The 21976-nt window shown below is 43.3% G+C and overlaps 1 protein-coding gene across 1 annotated transcript in view; it reads right to left on the bottom strand.

The window, feature by feature from the left end:
* Positions 1 to 16351: 16351 nt before the first annotated feature.
* EXOSC7 (exosome component 7) overlaps positions 16352 to 21976 on the bottom strand; it is a 32600-nt gene continuing 26975 nt past the window's right edge. Inside the window, exons 7-8 of the mRNA XM_074986091.1 lie at positions 20234 to 20389; positions 16352 to 16543 (exon numbers count right to left, since the gene is read on the bottom strand). Of these exons, the coding sequence (XP_074842192.1) occupies positions 16439 to 16543; positions 20234 to 20389 (261 nt within the window). The 3' untranslated portion in view covers positions 16352 to 16438. The remainder of the gene's footprint in view (positions 16544 to 20233; positions 20390 to 21976) is intronic.

The following is a 21976-nucleotide window of genomic DNA, read 5'->3' as shown; positions in this document are numbered from 1 at the left end:
GATGTGGTATACTTAGATTTCAGTAAAGCATTTAATATGGTCTCGCATGATATTCTTATTAAAAAACTAGGCAAATACAACTTAGATGAGGCTACTATAAGGTGGGTGCATAACTGGCTGGATAACTGTACCCAGAGAGTAGTTCTTCATGGCTCTCAATCCTGCTGGAAAAGTATAACAAGTAGGATTCCGCAGGATCTGTTTTAGGACCGGTTCTGTTCAATATCTTCATCGACGATTTAGATATTGGCATAGAAAGTAAGCTTATTATGTTTGCAGATGATACCAAGCTGGAAGGGGTTGCAACTGCTTTGGAGTATATGGTCATAATTCAAAATGATCTGGATAAATTGGAGAAATGGTCTGAGGTAAACAAGATGAAGTTTAATAAGGACAAATGCAAAGTGCTCCACTTGGGAAGGAACAATCAGTTTCACACATACAGAAGGGGGAGAGACTGTCTAGGAATGGCTACAGCAGAAAGGGATCTAGGGGTTATAGTGGACCACAAGCTAAATATGAGTTAACAGTGTGATGCTGTTGCAAAAAAAGCAAACATGATTCTGGGATGCATTAACAGGTGTGTTGTGAACAAGACACAGAAAGTCATTCTCCCGCTCTACTCTGCACTGGTTAGGCCTCAGCTGGAGTATTGTGTCCAGTTCTGGGCACCACAGTTCAAGAAAGATGTGGAGAAATTAGAGAGGGTCCAGACAAGAGCAACAAGAATGATTAAAGGTCGAGAGAATGTGACCTATGAAGAAAGGCTGAAAGAATTGGGCGTGTTCAGTTTGGAAAAGAGAAGATTGAGGGGAGACATGATAGCGGGTTTCAGGTATCTAAAAGGGAGTCATAAGGAGGAAGGAGAAAACTTGTTCTATTTGGACTCTGAGGATAGAACAAGAGGCAACAGTCTTAAACTGCAGCAAGGGAGGTTTAGGTTGGACATTAGGAAAAAGTTCCTAACTGTCAGGGCGGTCAAACAGTGGAATAAATTGCCAAGGGAGGCTGTGGAATCTCCATCGCTGGAGATAAAATTTAAGAACAGGTTAGATAGATGTCTATCAGGGATGGTTTAGACAGTACTTGGTCCTGCCATTGGGGCAGGAGGCTGGACTCGATGGCCTCTCGAAGTCCCTTCCAGTCCTTGTATTCTATGATTCTAATTTTGATTTTATCCCTTTAATATTGTTTCCAGGTGCTGGCTGGAGAGGTGTAGCAGTAGGAAGGAACATGGTGGACAGCAATTACAGGCCCCAGGGCAAGGTGTGTGTGTGGGGCGGGGGCGGTGGCCCCACACCTCCAGAAGGGGCAGGGCTTCTGGCAGAAGGTGTGGGACCAGGGGTAGCCAGCCCTCAGCACCACCCAGATTATGCTGTGTCCCCCCCACAGCCCTCAAAGCCACATGGAGCGCCCACTGTGACACTCCAGCAGCATTTCAAAGGGGCTTGGGGCTCCAGCCACTGCCTCTTGAATCCCTTTGAATTGGTAAGCCCCGAGGCAAGTGCTGCCTTCCTCCCCCACACTGGCAGGCCTGGGTCTGTGAGTAGCTCAGTTTATGAAGTGGCCCATAGCAGCATTCCCTGGAAACTGTGTGCTTGTGCAGCCATTCAGAGAGACTCAGATGCCTCCCAGCTGATGAGCAGAGCTCCCACAGCTAGGGTGCGTGTTCCCACTGGTGGTTCACATTCACACCTGCCTCAGGCACATAAAATTTATTCCACACAAGGATGGAAAAAGTGAGAGGGAACACTGGCCCACAGTAACTGAAATGTTTGATTCCCCCCCAGGCCTGTGACCATGCATCTCAGTGCAGTTCCTAGCGGACACGTGTTCAAATCACCCATACGATTAGCACAGGTGTTATTTAGTCTTGTCTCCGCTGAGTCAGACTACCATCTTGAGCTGACAGGATGATTTGTCTAAGGCAAGCTCGAGGTATCTTTCTGGAGCAGCGTGGGTGAAGCTTAACACTGATGCTGCTAATGCTGTTCCACTTCTGTGCACAGAAGATATCAGTCTTCAAGGCTGTCGGCCTGATACCTGCGCCAGCATCAAGACTCTTTCTGTGTAGACTCAAAGGCTAAGCTTCCCCACACCTCTAGAATACAGCGTACCTGTCAGTTTCCCAGACAGACTTACAATGTGTCAAATTAGCACCAGTACTGGAAGCACATGATCTCTTTTGATAATTTGTATTGTAGCTCTCAGGAGTACATGAGAAGAATATAGAAACTGAGGGAAAGAAAGACTCCAGCTAGACTAAAAATTAGAGCAGGGAACAGCTTTTGATGAAACATTTACAATGAATCCTACAGTTTCAAGACTGCCCTGCTTTTGATTGCTTTAAAGCCAGCTAAAAGTGTTCCTAAAGAGCTACTATTTGTATTTGCCTTATTATTAACTCCTTAGTCCAAGCCATTTTGACTACTGACTGCATCTAATGCAGAAATCAAATCAACCATGAAAGAAGCCACCTGTCCAAAAATCCATCACAGCTCAATGATTCAATCGCGCTCTCAGAAAATAAAAACAAAACAAAAACAGGACATGCAGTCCTCTCTAGTCCAGGGCCCACACCAGCACAAATAGTTTATCTGAAGTGTAATTTGCTTGCAGCTCTGTCTCTCTCTTCCTCAGGATCAGCAATCAAACAATAGCTCTCCATTCTTTAATTAACACTGAAAGTTACTCATTGAAATGTCACATTCAGCACAGGAAACTGGGGAGACCAACCAATTAAGATTTTGCTGCACTGGAGAATACTCTCCCTTTTCTCTTCTGAGCTGTTGTAGTCATTATATGACTAATGTGGAGTCAGAGGCTATGCCTGATCACAGGGATTTGGATTAATTTAGGGTGGCTAAAACCAGCTGGAGCAGAATGTTTTTGGATCTCCCTGGTCTTTCTGTCTTGGCTGGCAGAGGTCACTGATGACTGCCTTTTTTGCCATGACCTATAATTTTCTCTGTCTCGGACAAAGTGTTTCAGTGGTTGAATAAGGTCTATTGTTTGGGTTGGGTGGCTTTTCCCACCCTGCAATTAGACCTTGAGTCTTTCTCCCCCTGGGCCTTGATCCATTTTCCCTTGCTCTTTTCCACCCAGTCGTCTTGGAGAATATCTTTAGCAGCTAGCTGTTAATTTCCTTTGGTGACTGAATGGGAGCTAATGTTCCTGAAGAACTGCTTCCAAAGCAAGACATTTTACCCTGACTAACTCCCTTCTTGTGTGTAGACATTTAAAGGTATACTAGTTATTGTAGTGTGTCGAGGATAGTTAAACTACTATATATTTAATTGGAATGCGGGCTCTCATTGAGCTGGAGTTACAACACTGAATCATTTACTCCTTTCAGGTTACCAGAGCCAGATCCCAAATTAGCAACTCACAGTCTTTACGGAGCAGCTCCAGCAGATGGGTAGACTGTGGTAAACTTGTCTCACTGGAAGATCCTGTCTTTAATAAACGCAGAATGCATTAGTTTTGTTGTGTAGAAAAGTGGATTAAAAGCACCGCCACTAACCCTAGGCACTGACTTCATGGGTGCTCTGAGGCTGGAGCATCCATGGAGAAAAATTAGTGGGTGAGAAGTGCCCATTGGCGCTGAGCTCCCTTCTTTGCTCCTCTCTCACCACACTTCTTGGGTACCAACAGCCCTGCTCTTACCGACTCCTCCCCATCCTTCCCAGTGCTTCCAGAGCATTGCAAGCAGCTAATTTGCAGCACTGAAGCTCCAGGTGTTCGGGAAGAAGTGGGGAAAAAGGTGGGGGTCTGCTCAAGCATCCCCTGGAAAAATGCAAAGTCAGTGCTTATGCCACTAACACCCCTCTACAAGGTGTCTCTCTCTATATATATACACACACACGTCTGTCTGTCTATAGTTGAAAGATTTTGTCTGTCTGTTCCAGAACTCCTCCTGAAAGGTAAGAACTCGGACCATCAAGTTGAGTATGCCGCTTCCTGTTATCACAACTTAAAGCCAGGTGAGGGTTTGGGATGTGCCTGGAATGGGACTGCTTCTCAGAAACCCATCCGTAAGAGAGAGAATCACTGGGCAGGTGAAAGGGGCTGGCTGGGGGCACATGTCTCCACTGCCCAGGACTGTGCCAGTCCCAAGTCCTACACTGCTCAGGTACCCTTTGTGGAGGCAGGGGCAGCTGAGCAACCCTCCCCACCACAGCCCACATTACAAATGGGGACGTTAATGGCTGTTCCCCTTTGTCACAGAGTGAGAGGAAAATGTAGAGCTGCTGCCTTCCTGACTGGCTGCGGAGCACAGGAGGCAGATGAACCTGGACTTGCCCTAGCTGGGGGACATGCAACCCTCCCCCCGCTGTGCCCACGGAAGCTGCACTGGCCATGGAGAGGCATTTCTCACTTGGCCCCAAGCTGCTGCAGTGACAGAGGGCTGAGTTAGTCCTCTCTCCCCAGGGCAGCCTACATCCTGAACCCCTCCATCCTCAGCCCACCCCAGAGCAATGATTTACATTAAGGACGTACTTTTTCATTTTAGTTTCCAAAGAACAAAAATTAATTGAGTTAAGGACCCCAGGAATGCCAGGTAAATATTCTAGTATATAAATAAAACAAAACCCTAAACTTTTTTTGGAACTCTCCATTGATGTGAAGATTCCTGAGTTCATGAGCTGTTATAACAGAAAATTGACAAGAGCATATTTATTTGTATCAGAGAGGTAGCCATGTTTGTCTGTATCTTCAACAACAACAAGAAGTCCTGTGGCACCTTACAGACTAACATATTTTGGAGCATAAACTCTCGTGGGCAAAGATCGACTTCATCAGATGCATGAGTCTTGCAGCAGTGATCAGATGCCTCAGTCAGGAAATAGCTCCCCACTCTGGCAGGCACTGTACAAACAAGTGGAACAAAGACCTGCCCCCCAGAGCTCACAGTCTAGGACTTTGTCTACATGGGCACAAATCTTCGAAATAGCCGTATTTCAAAGATTACTAATGAGGCACTGAATTGACTATTTAGCGCCTCATTAGCATTAGGACGCTTCCAGCCTCGGCACTTCGAAAGTGCCACTTTCGAAAGCACGCAGCTAGATGCAGCTACATGGGGCTCCTTTTAGAAAGCACCTCCCACCTTTTGAAATCCCCTTATCCCATTGGGATCCCCGTGTAGCTGCAAATTCAGCACCTCATTAGTAATCTTCGAAATATGGCTATTTCAAAGATTTGTGCCTGTGTAGACACAGCCTAGGTGTCTAACAAAACAGAATAGGTTGCAATTTAATTTTAGTAACATATAGACCTGTGATATCTTATGGGATTAGCTGATTCTTCGGCCCAGATGTAATATCACTGTGATCCGCACTTCAGTTGGCAAGCCCCTTCCAGAGACATAGTGCCAAGTCTGCTGGTCAAATACAAGGTGCAAGTATGGTCTGAGATGTGTGATAATATTAAGTGGAAAAATAAAATGTCTGAATAGAAGGGGGTGCAGGGCATAATGAATGAATAAAAGAGGTGTGTGTGAGAGAAAAACAGAGAGAGAGAGACTCAGTAAACAGACCAGGATGCTGAATGTGGAGGGATTTCAGTCAGCAAGATAATAACTGGGAAAAGACCTTTGAAAGGAGGTTAAAGAATTCTGGAGATGGTAGATGCCTGTGATGCCATGCCCAGCCAGGTCAGGAAATGGGCCGTGAGATCAGAGGTTATTTTGAGCTTAGCCCTAGGAAATGATCAGGTATGGCTGAGGCAACAAGCGATGGAATACCTCTGGCTGAAAAGCGGTACGGAGAACTAGATGTGCCAGATATGGAGTTAATTGGCACAGTTGCTGATGCCCTGAAGCAAAAGGGTTACACCTAAATGGGTCTGGCGACTAAAGAAGGAGACAGATGGTCCCTGCAGCTCAGGGTTGAGCACAGGGTCAGGCCAGCATGAAAGACCTAGCACTTCAAACCTGCTCTGCGGATAGACAGAATACCTGTCTCAAGAGCACTACGTTACCATCAAAGGGGACACAAGCAGCAGCATATGTTCCAAATGAGACAGTGAAGAAACAGGTTAGAGGAAAATCACTAGTATTGATCACTGTCTGACCTGCACTAAGCCAATGCAGTTGTGTTCTCCTGACTGAAATGAAGTAACTCTTGGTTTAAGCTGCTGCAAGTAAGATCGTGCCAAGAGGATTTGAAAAAAGGGAGGCTTGCTGGATTATAAAAGTGCAGAATTTAAAGCAAAGGGTGGGGCGTGGAATGAATCTGAACAAGAGTTGAACTCAGAAGGGGGGCCCAGTGGGAGAAGACACCTTAATGAAGTATAAGTGCGGAGTGTAAAGGTACATGGATGGTCTCTGTGAATGATGGTGGAAGATATAAAGCCTCTGAAGTTAGCCTAAAACTCTGTCCCTAGTCTGAAGGATCTGCCTAAGTGCAAGGGAGCTCTGTAGAGAACCCTCCTTTACAAACCCTGGGGCAAGCAGAAGAGCCGCTCTGGGGCTTCTCAGACAGCTTTGGCTGGAGCAGTTTCTTAGCCTCCCTACCCCATCTTCTCAAACAGGCAAAGGGCAGAAGGGGAAGCCTCTGTTCCTAGACTGGACCCACCCATACACTGCACACAGGGATCCTGCACAGCGCTGGAATCCAAAAAGCACAAGAGCTCTGCAGCTTCTCAATCCTCTTTGTTTCCAGAGGAGCTGAGCTGATAGAATCCCCAGGGCATTGTCCTCCCCCTCCTTCACCATGTCCTAAAGCAGACAGACGCACAGAAAAATCAATCAGGGGGCCACACAAGTGAGACACAAAAACAAAAGCCAAACCAAACAAAAAACAACCCTTCCTGATGTGGTCCCCGACTGAAAAACAACAAAAAGCAGCCCCAGCCTTCATTCCCCTCACATACCAGTCCTGGAGCCTACTGGGGGGGGGGGCTCTGGGGCTGGTTTGTGGGGGAATGAGGGCCCATCTAGGCTCTGGGATAGGGCCAAAAGCGGTGGGGGGGGGTTCAGTGTGGGAGGGGGCTGCCAGGAAGTGGGCTTGGGGTGTGGGGCATAGGTAGGAGGGAGGGTGAAGTAGTGGCCTGGGGATTGGAGGGCTGGGTGTGAGGGGAGTGCAGGGGTCTCTGCTTAAAGCCCCAGCTGCTGGAATCAAGATTGCTCAGCTTTCAGTTAAAAATAAAAGTTTCCAGCCCATTTGATTGTAGAATAAAGCTTGAAAACAAGGTCTAAGTTCCCCCTTATCAATGCTCAGAAAGCAGAAGGAAAACAAACTAAAAACCCCTTTCCAAAATTTATTTTTTATAAAGCTCATGACTGTGGAGATGCAGGGGTGAACCCCAATTTAGTGCTGAACTGTTGGGGTGGCAGTGAGGGACTATCAAATGAACCATTCCCCAAAAGTTAGAGACAGACACTTTATTTGAACAGTCTGGTGTTCATGTGTGTACCTTACACCCACACAGAACTAGCCTGAAAAAAGCAGTCACTACCTTTAAACAAGGAGAGGTTCCGAGGACATCAACAAAAGGCTAAGATTTTTTTTAAACAAGCAGTGGCATTTAAAGCTCCCTAATAAAAGCTACCATGTCAAAGGCAAAAACTTCAAGTCGTAGATACAATCATTGAATCTGCAAAATACAAATAGGACATGAAATATTCTGGCTGTCCATATCCTCTCCTCTGTCTCTTCTCTTTTGAAGCAGGGTGATGGGAGCTGCCAATTAGAGGTCTGCACAGAGCTAAGAAAATAACCCAGTATTTATTAAAATGTTCCAGTGGATGGAATTGTGGTTGAAAAATGTCATTTGGGGGTCATTAGCAGCCATATGGTAGAGAGTTTTGCAAGGGCAAAAAAATTTCCCTGTTACTCAGTCTCCAGAAGTACTGCTGACTAACAAATATAGATGGAGTCTGAATTTCCAAAGATTCGGCTCTACATATCTAGCTGAAAGCATCAAATCCTACAGAAGTCAATAGGCCCTGCAGGCGATGGTACTTCTTAAAATCAGTGACCTAAATACGGATTCAGGAATGTAACTTTAGACTCTGCAGCCTGAAAGGGTCACCTAGTACTAAGTCTGGAACATTACTTCCTACCTTTTTTTTTTAGTGAGACCAGTTGGCTAAATCATCTCATTCCCTGAGGTACCAAAATAAGCCACCTCACATAGGTGCGGTGCCCCTAAAAGGGAAAGTGTGTGGTATAGTTATTACAGGTACACTAGGATTCCCTGACATCCCCAGAAAATTGCAGGCTAGGCCACAGAGTTTCTTTTACGTTAAGACCATACTAGTCAACATTGTTGCTTCAGCAAGTAATGGGCTTTACTAATAGGTCTGATGAGGCGTTCAAAATAAGAGCCCATCAGTAATCAAAGACCATTAAAACAAAAAAAGCAGTAAAGTAGCACTTTAAAGACTAACAAAATAATTTATTAGGTGGTGAGCTTTCGTGGGACAGACCCACTTCTTCAGACCATAGCCAGACCACAACAGACTCAATAATTAAGGCACAGAGAACCAAAAATAGTAATCAAGGTTGACAAATCAGAAAAAAATTATCAAGGTGAGCAAATCAGAGAGTAGAGGGGCAGAAGGAGTGGGGGGAGAGTCAAGAATTAGTGCTCAGTTACAGGAATTTGAACTTGAGCTATCACAAAGCTGATATTATTTAGTACAGATGACAGGCCTCTTGGTGCCTTGACTTTAATAGGCATTGTGTCCTTCATTAGGTGATTAAGACCTAGGCCCACGTCTCACACCTCATTTGGTTGCAATTCTCAGGGTGATTTTCTGCAGGTAACAGATGTAATCCTGATTCCATTGTAAGAAAAATGATAGCTTGCCCAACACAGGGAGTAGCTAGCAATAAGAAACTTGAGCATCCACTAGCTAATTGCAGTATACACAGCTATGATTTCTTTAACAGTAGCTCCAGATGGATCTAAAGGCACATCAATGTTAATAAGAACAAAAAAAACAGTCAAGTAGCACTTTAAAGACTAACAATATAATTTATTAGGTGATGAGCTTTCGTGGGATGGACCCACTTCTTCAGATCACAGCCATACCAGAACAGACTCAATATATAAAACACAGAGGTCCAGAAGTTATCAAGGTTGACAAATCAGAAAAATTGTTACCAAGGTTGGCAAATCAGAAGAGCAGAGGGGCAGCAGGAGCGTGGTGTGGGGTGGAGAAGTCAAGAGTTAGATAAAACAAAGTAAGTAAAAGAGTCCTGATAATGGGCCAGGTAATTGGCACTCCGGTTCAAACCATGTGTTAAAGTGTCAAATTTGAATATAAAAAGAGTTCCACACTCTCTCTCTGTAGGCAATTGTTAAAGTTCCTTTTCAATAAAACACAAACTTTCAGGTCATTAACAGAATGGCCAACTCCATTAAAGTGCTGGCTGACTGGTTTGAGAGTTAGGAGATTTTTTTGTGTCTATTTTGTGTCCATTCATTCTTTGTTGAAGAGTGTTTGAAGTCTGTCCAATATACATCTTATGTGGGCATTGTTGGCACATACAATGTTCCTTGAAGAACAGGAGAATGTGCCTGTGATTCTGTGAATAACATGGTTAGGTCCAGTGATGGTATCTCCAGAAGACATATGTGGACAAAATTGGCAAGGGGGGTTGTTGCAAGGAAAAGGTCCAGGATTGGTGGTATAGTGGTATAGCCTGGGGTTGCTGGTGAGAGGTTAATAAGAGGTCAGATAAGAAAACAAATGTTCATCACTAAAACCTATATTGCTCTATAAAAATGGAAAAAAATACACGATACAGCTCTGTCCACGATTTTATATGCCATCACCTAGCTCTTTTGAAAATGTACAGGCTTTACCTAGTTCTCTGTGGATTTTCCTGGAGTGGTTATTCTGAGGTTAGTGTCTCAGAAACCCAGATGGTATTTAAGCACATACCTAACTTCATGTATGTAGGGTGCCACCAATTTCAATGGGACTATGAATGCTTAAAGCAGGGGTCAGTAATCTTTCTGAGGCAGAGTGCTGAAATATGACCTTTTGACCTCTATGTATGGTCTGAGTGCCAGTGATACTTTTTAGAATTGCTAATAATCCTACTTACAACAGTTTCATTAAATAAATAAATAAAGATGCAGAGCTTTACCAGTTAGGTGGTTGCATTAGCTGGTCTTTTGTTAAATCACAGGCAGCCTGGCTTTGAGCAAGCTCTTGGCTTTATAGGGTAGGAGGAGTAGGGCTGAGCTCCTGCCTCAGATGCCAGTGAAAATCTGCTCACCTGCCACTCTTGGCACTCATGCCAGGGGTCGCTGACCCCTAGCTTAAAGACAGACGTGAATAAGCATTTTGGTGAATCAGGGTCCACTTCGTGAGTTCTCACAAAGGTTTTCACCCCATAGCTTTTAACTATGTGGTATTTTACATGATATTGGGTAGCGGGTAAAGACAGCATCTGGTTAAAAGAACTTCTGGAACAGTTAATGAAGGCCCAGATCCTCAAAGGTATTTGGACATCTAACGCTCACTGACTTCAGTGGGAATTTTGCACTTCAATACCTTCGACGAGCTGGGCCCTCAAGTGCAATGATTGTTTTAGCAGTCTTGAAACCTTCCTCAGACAAAACTATATTAACATTAATAGGAGAAGGTTTTCAGTGTGAATCCCTAAATTAATTCAAGCCACCCAGGTGCAGTTTCTGTAGAATGTGATTTGTAATACATAAAAGTTTGAACAGCTGTAGCCAAGACTGGGCCCTGTTGTACTGTAGAAGAGGAAATTTAAGTTAAAACATCTTTTAACAAAATTTAACTCTGTCATGAATGACCACAAAAAAGTTCATGACCTTGGAGCTGCTACTTTAGCAGAAAAGCTAAGGAAAGTAACAATTCCTATGCCAAAGGTGTGTCTGCTATATAACTACTTTATAGCTGAGTATGCACAAATGTGGAAGCATGAAAATCCAGGATGAACCTATTTAATCCAGAACTCTCTCATCCGGAAACATCTGTAATCCGGCATGATTTTAGTTAGGTGTATGACCACCACGGGTGTGGCCAAAATTCCCATGGTCCCATAAAGTTTGTTTCCTGCCACCAGTCCTGGCTCTCAGTGTTCTGTGCTGTTATTTAGCTGTAATTTAAGCCTAAACATCTTCTAAGAGCCCCATAAGCAGTGGATGTGTTGGTAATGTTGCTAGACAATACTGACCTCCCCATCACATCCCAATGGTGACAGATGAGAGAGGTTCAACCTGTATCAAACCAATCCCACCAAGCCAAAAAAACACCCTGAAAATCCACAGAAAACTTACACAGCGTTGTTGACCTGTATTAGGCCCCTCTTCTTGGCTTCAAATGGATGGCCCAGTGGCCAAAAACATGCACTAGAAAGGTGTGATTTCTAAAGCAGACCTACATACTGCATGTTAACTGGCATGTGCACGCCAGCAAGCTCAGCTAAGTTTCCTACTGCAAATAGCACTACATTAACAAGCACTAGCAGAGTTTTAGTCTGCAGCAGCAGGGGCCACATTGGTCGGCTGGTAAGCAGCACATTATGTTTTAGAAACTACATCTCTCCAGTGTGCAACATTATTACACCTGCCAACCCCCCAGGTTTGTGCTGGAGGCTCCAGGAATTAAAGATCAATCTTTAACTATGTCATATGATGAAACCTCCACACATGATGCTGTGTAGACCAAGGTAGGAGACTATTTTTATTTTACCCATTTATTTTTGGCCCAGCATATCAAGTGCTGTTAGAATTCTCTCTTCTAATATGCAGCTCATGGACCATCTACACTCTTAGCAAGCGCCAGCAAAACATTCTGGGACAAAACCTAAGCAATCCTACTCCACAGCTGTTTCCTTTTAGTTCTACTGGAGTCAAGTCAATGAAAACGTGGCAATTCATGGAATTTCCATCAACCCAAACGGCAGCAGACGCTGCCATGGTAAAAGCGGTCTGAAGAAAATGAGTGCCAGCTGGACCAAGGAGGGTTTTTCAAAATTTAAATACACATCTCAAACACAGAAGTTAGTAGGGAGAGACAGATCTGTGCAGGATGAGGGAGAACACCAGTTCCATAAAGAGCTGCTGGAAGAAGTTACATCAATTGGGGTGACATATTGGCTAAATATAGCCTTCTCACTCTCCCCTATAAGTAAGAGGTTTGGCAGTGTCTTTGGGATCTGACTTCGTATCAGCAAATCTCAAAGGGCCACCAGGACAACTGGCAGCTGTTTGTAATGCATTTAGCTACAATCACTTCCATCCCTTATTTCTGTAGGCAAGGATGTGTTGCTGATACACTGCATCAAATGAATGTAAATTAACAATTCTTCTGAGGGGTAGTGATTTGATCAGTTCTTATTCACAAAAGCAAATCCTTTACTCTAGCACTGCCTCAATAGCTACTAAAAATAAATGCCAATAATTTCAAACTCTGGCACCTACAAAGGGAGGAAGAGGTAGAGAATGTGTTTTGGTGTGGTGTATGTTTTGCTTTAAAAAGGTACTACAATAAATGGCCTGACATTCAGAAGTGCTGACCTCCTGCCATTCCCAATGAAGTAAATGTGGATTTAGGGATCTAACTATAGGGCAACCACCTGTAGAAAAAAAAATAGCCATAAGTTTCTGTTCTTAAGATTCTTTTCATAATTGTAGAGACTTTATTCTCTTCTCCAGTGCATACCACTTCAACGTGCAGTACGATAACTGATAACCATGGGTCCTTGTATACAAGTTACTTCCTGTGTTAATCCACCAGTATCTTAAAATGCTTTGCAGCCACTACAGAACTGCAGCCTTCCACCACCAGATTACAAAAGTCACTCTGAAAATACCTGTTGGCAACATTTGTTACCTCACCATTGATCTATAGCATAATGGGCCAGTTAGACCCATTACTGCTGTCATTCTGGGAGCTCCGTGACTTGAAAGGTTTGCAGCTGGATTTAGATGTTTGCTGTCATATATATAGCATGTGGCTTTTGTTTTTAAATGTATTATGAAATACAAAAAGGAGCTGTCACAGGACGAGGTTTCTGAGCACATCAAGGGAAATCAAATCAGGGTACCTTTGCTTAGAATCCAGGCTATTTACAGCCCCAGGCTGGGATTTCCTTCTGACTAAGGCAAATCCAACCAGCCACAACAGCAATTCTTCCAGCCCCATGGCCAGCCAGAAGGCACACAAGCAAACCCACAGATTTCCTAGCTGCTATACAAGCCCAGACCAAACAACTCCAAATCATCTGAAGGGCTTTTAAAACCTATTTCACCAAATCCACACAGATTCTTCCTGACCCCAAAGGGTCCAGCCACAGTCCCTGGTCAATATATACTTGGATCTTACCCAAATCATGATGCTCACCAATCCTTCAGATCTAAATATCTAAAGGTTTATTAATAAAAAAGAAAGAACAGGGTTAGAGAGAGAAATTGTTAAAGTGATACTTTACCTACATCAACTATAGCAATTGATGCAGGCAAGCGATGTTATGTGCTGATTTTTGAAAGTCTCTGAAAGTCCATTTTAGGTCACACAGTTTTAGTTACTGGAGAATTACAGATCTGGCCCGCCAGGGTCCACACACTGGTACATGGACCCTTGGAGACAGGCACAGGTACCAAGGGACAGAAGATCCAAGATGGAGGCTGCTAGGTCCACATCCTCATCCTCCTGGTGTGTTCAGGAAAAAGCCTTTTTTCTTCCCAGCAGGTCTTGAAGGTCTGCCCTAACTAACCCAAGTAGGCTGTTGTGACAAACTGCCATTGGTTGCTGGTTTGGCCAGCACGTCCCAGTCATTTACACAGCAGGTGGAATCTATGTCTAGGCATTTCATTTCTGTTGCTCAGCCCAGGTCACCCGGCCAGTGGGCAGCATTCCAGTGACAAGTCCCAAGCATCTGGCAGGTGGATTGGGCACCTGAGCACCTGGGTTCCACTCCATTGTTTAGCCTAAGGTCCCTTCTGGGGATGAGTTCACACCTCCTGTTCAGAAGGTTAGTACTGAAACATTTTCTAATACACCTACATAGGTAAAGTTATAGACTTTAGCTACCCACATGATACAGACATAAAAGTAGCATACATAGATTCAGGGCATCATCAGCTTTCATTAGACAGCTCACATGGCACCCCCGCATACTGTTTGGGGCCAATAAATATAATGGACACATAAAATGGCTCACATACCCAATATAAAAATCCAGTAATGTCACAGGAGCTAATTGTTCATCCACCACCTTCTATTTTCCAACCTGCCATACTCATCCTACACTGTGGCTTGCAGGCCAACAAACACACAAGAGCTGTTGGCTCCAGCACCTCAAATAAATCTTTGCACAAAAAAAGCTGCAACTAAATTCTTCTGGGTGGACAGACTTCATTAGTCACATCTGCCGTAAAATTTTGTAGGCACAGCACTGAGATGAAACATTGTCCTTGTGTGCTCAGCCGTCACTTTTCTCATCATAATCTTCTGCTATCAGGTATTGAAAATCTGAACCTATGTTCTTCAGCGCTTTCGGGGGGGCCTGAATTTTAACCTTCCCACAACTCACCTTACAGCTGAATTTCAGCGGCCCAAAGAGGCAGGATGTACGCTAGGGATCCAAGTATATTAAGATGAACTCTTATCCAACAACAGGAGTATGGAGGAGATCAAGATATGGTAAAGAATTCATGGGGATTTGAATGTACATTTTTATAATCACTTGGATAACACCCCATTGAAAGAAATCCCTACTTCATTTCTGAGATGTCCGCCTAAAATGTTAGAAGGCTTAGATAACAGAACAAACAAACAAGACCCCACACACTTGGATTACGCACCCCAAAAGCATGCTAACAGTGCTTTCTGGAGGACAGCAGTGGCTTTGCCTCAGTGTCTATGCAGAAGGACCATTCCAGACATCTGTTTTCTTGTGGCTGGAATAAGAAGCTTCTTGAAACCATTTTTTAAACTTCTCCCTCCTCTCTGTTGAATGCAGCAGCTCTCATCCCTTTTTCTATGTCTGACGACAGACGCTGTGCATACCCTGTCCAAACTACTGTGACTTACAGGGTTAAGTTAGAAATCCAAACCTATAAATTGATAACTTATTTCTCCTCTTCCTGCAAAACCTACAGCGGAGGGATTTTTATGAGATCATCATGTAGTGGGGCTAGGAAGGTTAGATGTCAAATGAGCAGTAAAATAAAGTTTTCACACTATACGAAGTTATTCCAGATAAGCGGACTAGACTGCAACAAGTTAAGGAGATCTTGGAAAGTTGGGTGAGAACGGGAAAAGCACTGGCAAACAAAATTGAACATTATGTGCTAAATAAAGCACCCTAGAAAAAATAATCCCAGCTACGCATATACAATCAAGGGCTCTAAATTAACTGCTGTCATTCAAAAACAATCTTGACCTCACACTCAATAGGCTTTTGAAATCATCTGCTCAAGGTACAGCAGCAGTCAACAAAGCAAACAATATGTCAGGAGCAATTAGGAAAAGGATAGAAAATGTCATAATATAAAATCATTGTGCATTTATGCCTTGAAGACTGTCTACAACTCTGGTTGCCCCACTTCAACATGGTACAGTGGAACAGGAAATGGTTCACTGAAGGGAAATGGCAATGATCAAGGGTATGGAAGTAGTTTCACACAAGGAGAGAGTAGCGTTACTTCTTCAGGAGTGATATTGTTGCATAAATGGTACCACAGTAACAAGAGAGGAGTTCAAGGAAAAAAGTGACTACTGCCTGGTGCAGTGTTCCCTCAGACTCAAGATCTGGCGAGGCATTCGGGGGGCAGCGGTGATAGTTCAGTTCCCTCTTCTCACTTCACTGTTATATTTGGAGCTTTGGGACAGGGAAAGGAGAAACACCTGCCACTTGCAGCTTGAAGCTAAATCTCACACTTCTCCTCTGTTCACATTAGAAGAGGGGGAAATTAAGTCTAAATGTTAAACTAACTTTGGTATTGAATACAAATTAGGAATTTACTTTTCAGCTATTGTCTCTAAGCAGAGACAGATGTCTAATTCAAACATTCTTTGATTAGACAATCTTCTATCACTTACATCTGAGTTATCTCCATAGTGAATTAAGCAAGCACTACAGCCAAATGCTGACTGTCAGTGTGCAGCTGTTCTTGTGTTTTGCAGAGATGGATTTTCCTCCTCACCCCCCCCAAAACTAATTTAGATGTGTCCACACAAGTTAGCTGCACTGACTGTTCCATTGATACAACTCCTGAGTGCAGAGCAGAAGTCAGTTCAAAGCATTTCATATTAATTTGCATGTAAGACTTAGGTTTCCTTATGCTTTGATAACTACATTTAAAAAGCTTCAAATGTGATGAGGACACAAGACAGTATTAAAACCAAAAATATCTTTTTATTTCACATACAAATTGATAAGATCATGCTATGGAACAATAACTTTGAAACATTTACATCTGCATTGATAAAAACAACTTATCCTAGGAATCCAACCTTCTGTCGCGTTGTCCCCAGACTCTCTTCTTTGTCTAAGATCTTCTCTAGGGAAGTGTGCAATGATTTGCTTACTCTTTTTCCTGTCTGTAATACAAAGAAGGCAAGACAAAGTTGAGGCATCCAAATAACACGAAAAGAATTTATGTGGAACGCTTACCCTTCTGCCATCTTTTTTTCTCTTAATGATTAGTGTACACCAGCTGTTGTAAATAACATACTTGAACTAAGACAAATTGCGTATGTTGGAATCTCAACTTGATCATAAAATGTTTAGGAAAAAACCCTTCCAAAGTAATTGTTCAAAATCAGGAGGAAGGGCTCAAATTTATCATAGGCCAGATTACTAGTATGACAGGTGCCTCAGAGGGGCTACGTTTGATCTAACTGGCCAACAAGAAATTCCTTTTACAGGAGGGAATTCTACAACAGTATAACCCTAGGAGAAGCAACTGCTGCATCAGCCTGGTCTCTAATATATGGGACATGCTGAAAGAGGAAATACATGCATTGGGAACCTGCACTCCACCTCTTTTGTGGCAAAGATCTCTTAGGTATGTTTTGGCAGTGGTATAAATCAGAACTTCCCCTGGCCTGTATTACAGGACCAAGACCTAGCTGGCATAGATCACGGAACCATAAGATTCCCTGATGCCCTGAGAAGAGAGGAATCTACCTCACTGTCCTTAAGAGGTCCCTGGGCAGCTCAAGCTGTGGGTACTGAACAGAAACTATGGGCAACTTGTCCAAAGGAAGTTGCTCCTCCATTTTATAACCATAGACTCATAAAACTACCTACTATTAAACTGGGTGCAAGTCCAAGCAAAACCTTACAGAAAAAAAAGATCCTCTGACCAAGGAGCCAGACTACTGAGTAGGATAGTACAACTCGCCTCATCCCCAACCCCTCCTCATGCACAACTGTACTGCGCTGTAGCATCATAAAGAGCATTTGGCATCAGCTTAGGAGAGATGGGGTGGTGAATGACTTGTGGCCATATAGGGAAGGTGCAGGAGTTGTTACACTCAAAGGGCTGGGATAACAGCCACAGTAATGCTCTGAGCATGAAGTATACTGCTCCATCCTTGATCTGCTCTGCTGGAAGCCTAACTACCTTCCAAGGTACCTCCATCACAAGGCCTGTTCATCGTTAGTTGGCGCAGGGGTCCTATGTTTTACCCAACGTTACTTCAGTTCTTCTGCCTGAGTTAGTTACAGATCATATTAATTCAGTAAGAAGTGTAGCTATGGCACTTTCCCACAGCTGAACCATTATCCTTCTTTCCCCAAAGGAATGCACTGACTGGAATGGCTGTTCACCCCAAGGCTGACAGTGCCGAACACATTCTGAAATGGAGCCAATCCACTGGAGGATATACAAGTGTCAAGCAAGGGTTATGAATTTCTTCCATTTCACATAGCCTATGCTTTTGGCTTTGTTCTTCCCATCTGTTCCTTAAACAGGCTGTTGTGTTAGAAACAGAGCCAGCCAGACCCATAGTCCAAGAAAGGAGCTTTAGTAAATCTGGCCATGAGCTAGGCACCCAACTTTTTCTTCAATGGGAGTTAGGTGCTTCCTCTGCCTATGGGCTTTTATTTTCGGAGCAAGGTTTGTTTGAAAATCCCATCAGACTCCTATTGCCATTACTAGGTGTCAAATACGCTGGGCATATCTGCTCCTTCGTACATACATCTTCAAACATTCAAAGCTCTGTACCAAGACTGATCCCAAGAACACACTTGTGAAAGCAGGCTACAAATTACTCTCAGTTTTACAAAATTGTAATCAATGGCACAGAGGTGAAACTACTTGTCCCAGCAAACAACAGCTTACAACGGCAGAGCCAAGATTAATACCCAGACTTTACATTAGATCAAGGGAAAGCAAGGTGTGATCAATGTCATTTTAACTTTAACCAGTTGTTTTCAAACCTAACTCCAATTTCTGCATACCTCACTGGAGCCGGACAGGAATATTTGATAACGCATGGTTTTGCTACAAAAATGTCTCTTCGTTAAAATACATGTTTTGCAGAAAGATACAAATTTTGACAACAGTTTCAGGTCCAGCGTAGAATTGGGGAGAGAAACCACTCCCCCAAAATAGCTGAAGTAGTGAAAGCATTCACCTTGATTTATAAAGCTCAGGTTCAAGCCTTCACTCCATCTGATTCAGAACACAGACTTGAAACAGCAATGAAGGGTCCTGTGGCACCTTATAGACTAACAGAAAAGTTTTGAGCATGAGCTTTCGTGAGCACAGACTCACTTCATCAGATGCTGGTCTTGGAAATCTGCAGGGCCAGGTATAAATAAGCCAGAGCAAGGGTGGGAATAAGAAGGTTAGCTCAGTCAGCAAGGGTGAGACTCACTACCAGCAGTTGATCTGGAGGTGTGAACACCAAGGGAGGGGAAGCTGCTTCTGTATTTAGCCAGCCATTCACAGTCTTTGTTTAAGCCAGAGCTAAGACTGCGAATGGCTGGCTAAATACAGAAGCAGCTTCCCCTCCCTTGGTGTTCACACCTCCAGATCAACTGCTGGTAGTGAGCCTCACCCTTGCTGACTGAGCTAACCTTGATCTGTAACAGCAACGAAGGGTCCTGTGAAGATCCAGACTAACACGGCTACCCCTCCGATACTTGAGCTAACCTTGTTATCCCCACCCTCGCTCTGGCTTATTTATACCTGGCCCTGCAGATTTCCAAGACCAGCATCTGATGAAGTGAGTCTGTGCTCACGAAAGCTCATGCTCAAAACTTTTCTGTTAGTCTACAAGGTGCCACAGGACCTTTCATTGCTGTTACAGATCCATACTAACACGGCTACCCCTCTGAGACTTGAAACAGTCTCTTACATTCCAGCCATGCCTCCCTAACTGCCACATTATTTATTCTGGAGCTGAAAGTCTCTCTCAACCCAATGCAAAAGGGGATAGGGTTTTTGAAATCTTCAGTTTTCACAGGATGGGGAAAAACTATTTCCCACCTAGTTCTACTTCTCACTAGTGCCAGGTTTACACCAATATGAAAGTTTTCAGAAACAAAGACAATTTTGTATTAGAGTGTAAATGAAATACTGAACTTGCGTACAAAATTCATATGCCTGGGCATGAGAAATTTCACACCAAACGGGAAGCTTCTGAGAAAGGTCTAAAGAAGTGAAATTCTCAAGTCAACTTGAATTACAGCCAGCTATCCCAGTATTTCTTTATAAATATTTCTATAGCCAGGGAAGAAGATCACATCAGTAAAAGGACAGATACCAAGATATGAAAACAAAATGTGAAAAGTAATCAGTCTGACTGTAACAATTACTAGCTTACTTACATGAAAACACAAACCATGCAAATTTAAAAATATGTGCAGTGAACACCCTGGCTTATGTGTAAGTTGTGTTTCTGTGCAACCATGTGTAAGTCAAATTTCGCTTAAGTCGGGACTGGGTGGCGGAGGGTCCCTGCTGCGTTTGGGTTCCCTGCTCCCCTTCGCAGCTGATCAATTTCTATGTGCATTATTTCAAGAAACGCTTACATCGAAATCATGTAAGTCGGGGTGGGGTCTACTGTACTGTGAAATACCAGTTCACAAGTTCCATTTCTGCTATACGTGAAAGAATTTCAGAGTCCTGGGAAGCTGCCTGGAACCTCCCACAAGTCACCCTTTGCACTAATTAAGTTGGTGGTATCCCTTTAATTATACACACACTGCAACTTTTCATATGTTCAAAATCCACCTCACTATTATGTGAACTAAAGTTGTTAGTCGGCATTTCTTACCTCCATCATCTCAAAGATACTCTCTGGATCAAGACTACCATTCCCCAATTTCTTCACACATGTAAGAATACCTCTGTTGGTCACAGAAAGCAGCAGGCTGGCCAAAGAGCAAGCTTCTTCCTGAAGGGTAGCATCAACCACATGCCTACAACCGATCTGCAGAACCAATAACATTTTACTTTTGGATTTTTAAAAATTTTTTTGCATCCAAATAATTATGAAGAGATCCTTCCTGGTGATGGAATTAGAGCACTGGAGATAACTCCACCAAATCATTAACTTAATAGTTTATCTGTATACTACAATCCCAATAAATATTAATACTGTCTGATCATTGGTTTGGCTCATGTGTTAAAGTCCCTGCAGATATATCAGTCTTTAAATACAGCCCCTTGAAATAGGACTTTGTAATTGCTGTCAGCACAGCACTACTGTGTGTGCTCACATATACACATACTGTGTGCGTAGGATAAGCATGCACCTTCGGCCACTTCACTGACATTCTGGTATTAATTCATTCTCATGGAACCTTGTTCAACATTTCAAACATCTGGCAATAGTGGAAAGCTCCTTTAAAATTTTACATATTTTTAAAATGGGATCAACTTAACAAACTAAGGTTTTTCTTCCCCAGCTGGAGAATTTTATCTACAAAAAGTTACACATGCTCAAGGTTCAGGAGATGCGAGATTCACTGACAGCTTTTTACGTAACACTCAGAAAACACAATCTGCCTGATGGTGTGCAAGCTGTCTCATGACCAAGCCAAGGACAGCTGATACTAAGGCAATTGCTGTGTTGCTAGAAAGGTTGGAGAGATGGGCAGCTAACATTCACAGTCAGAAAGCACTGACGCAATTGGGTATCCAACACATAAACAGCGAACACAATGTATAGAGAATTTTTAAAAACAGTTGTATGACAGGAAGAATAGATTGCATAGCCATGTACAAGGAGTTCTGCTCCCTGCTCTGAATGCCTTCTGTAGGTCAATTAACTTCTCTGTGCCTTAGTCCCTCTATTTGAGGACAACATTGCAAGAAGGTTGGTGTGCTTGAGATTAGCTCCATCTGAAGCTGTTTCTTCAGTGGCTCACCAAATAGGTTTGCAACATTTTAAACAGCTTGTGGATATTATGTTAGCATACTATAGAAGTCAACACCAATGTTCACTCTCAGCAAGCTGTTGATGGCTGGATAGTTAATTGTTCTAGTCTCAGTATACAGCAGGATTAGCTACTGCAGATTCCTACTCCACTGAGGTTATGTCTATGCTACAAAATAAAGTCAACATTTATTAAAGTCGACTTTGTAAAACCGAATTTTATAAAGCAGAAGCTGAGTATCTGCACATGCCTACTAAGTTGACGTAGTGCATGCACACTAATTCGCCCAAGTTTGACTGTTGCAGCAGTGGGTTGCGGGAACCTATCCCACAGTTCCCTCAGCTCCGTGGCATTCTGGTTTTCTTGCTGGTACACTAGGGGAAAAAATGATGTGCAAGTGCTCATGGGTGTGTGATGTCATCTACCCATACTGCATTGCCCCCGTTCTCTTCCTCCAACAGGAAAACAAACGGCCATTTTTCAGAAGTCTATTTCCCTGATGAGAGAAACTGTTTGAGTCATCTGCATTAAGGATCTTGTTACCAAATGTGTTCTGAGAGCAGCCAGCTGACTGAACCATTTCATCAGGTTGTTCAACTAGTTTTCTCTGCTTCACATGCATAAGGGGCAAGCCCCCA

The sequence above is a fragment of the Carettochelys insculpta genome, chromosome 2 (genome assembly GCF_033958435.1).
Source record: "Carettochelys insculpta isolate YL-2023 chromosome 2, ASM3395843v1, whole genome shotgun sequence".
NCBI classification, from domain to species: Eukaryota; Metazoa; Chordata; order Testudines; family Carettochelyidae; genus Carettochelys; species Carettochelys insculpta.
The sequence above is the reverse complement of the archived record's forward strand: the minus strand, read 5'-3'. Positions and strand labels throughout refer to the sequence as shown.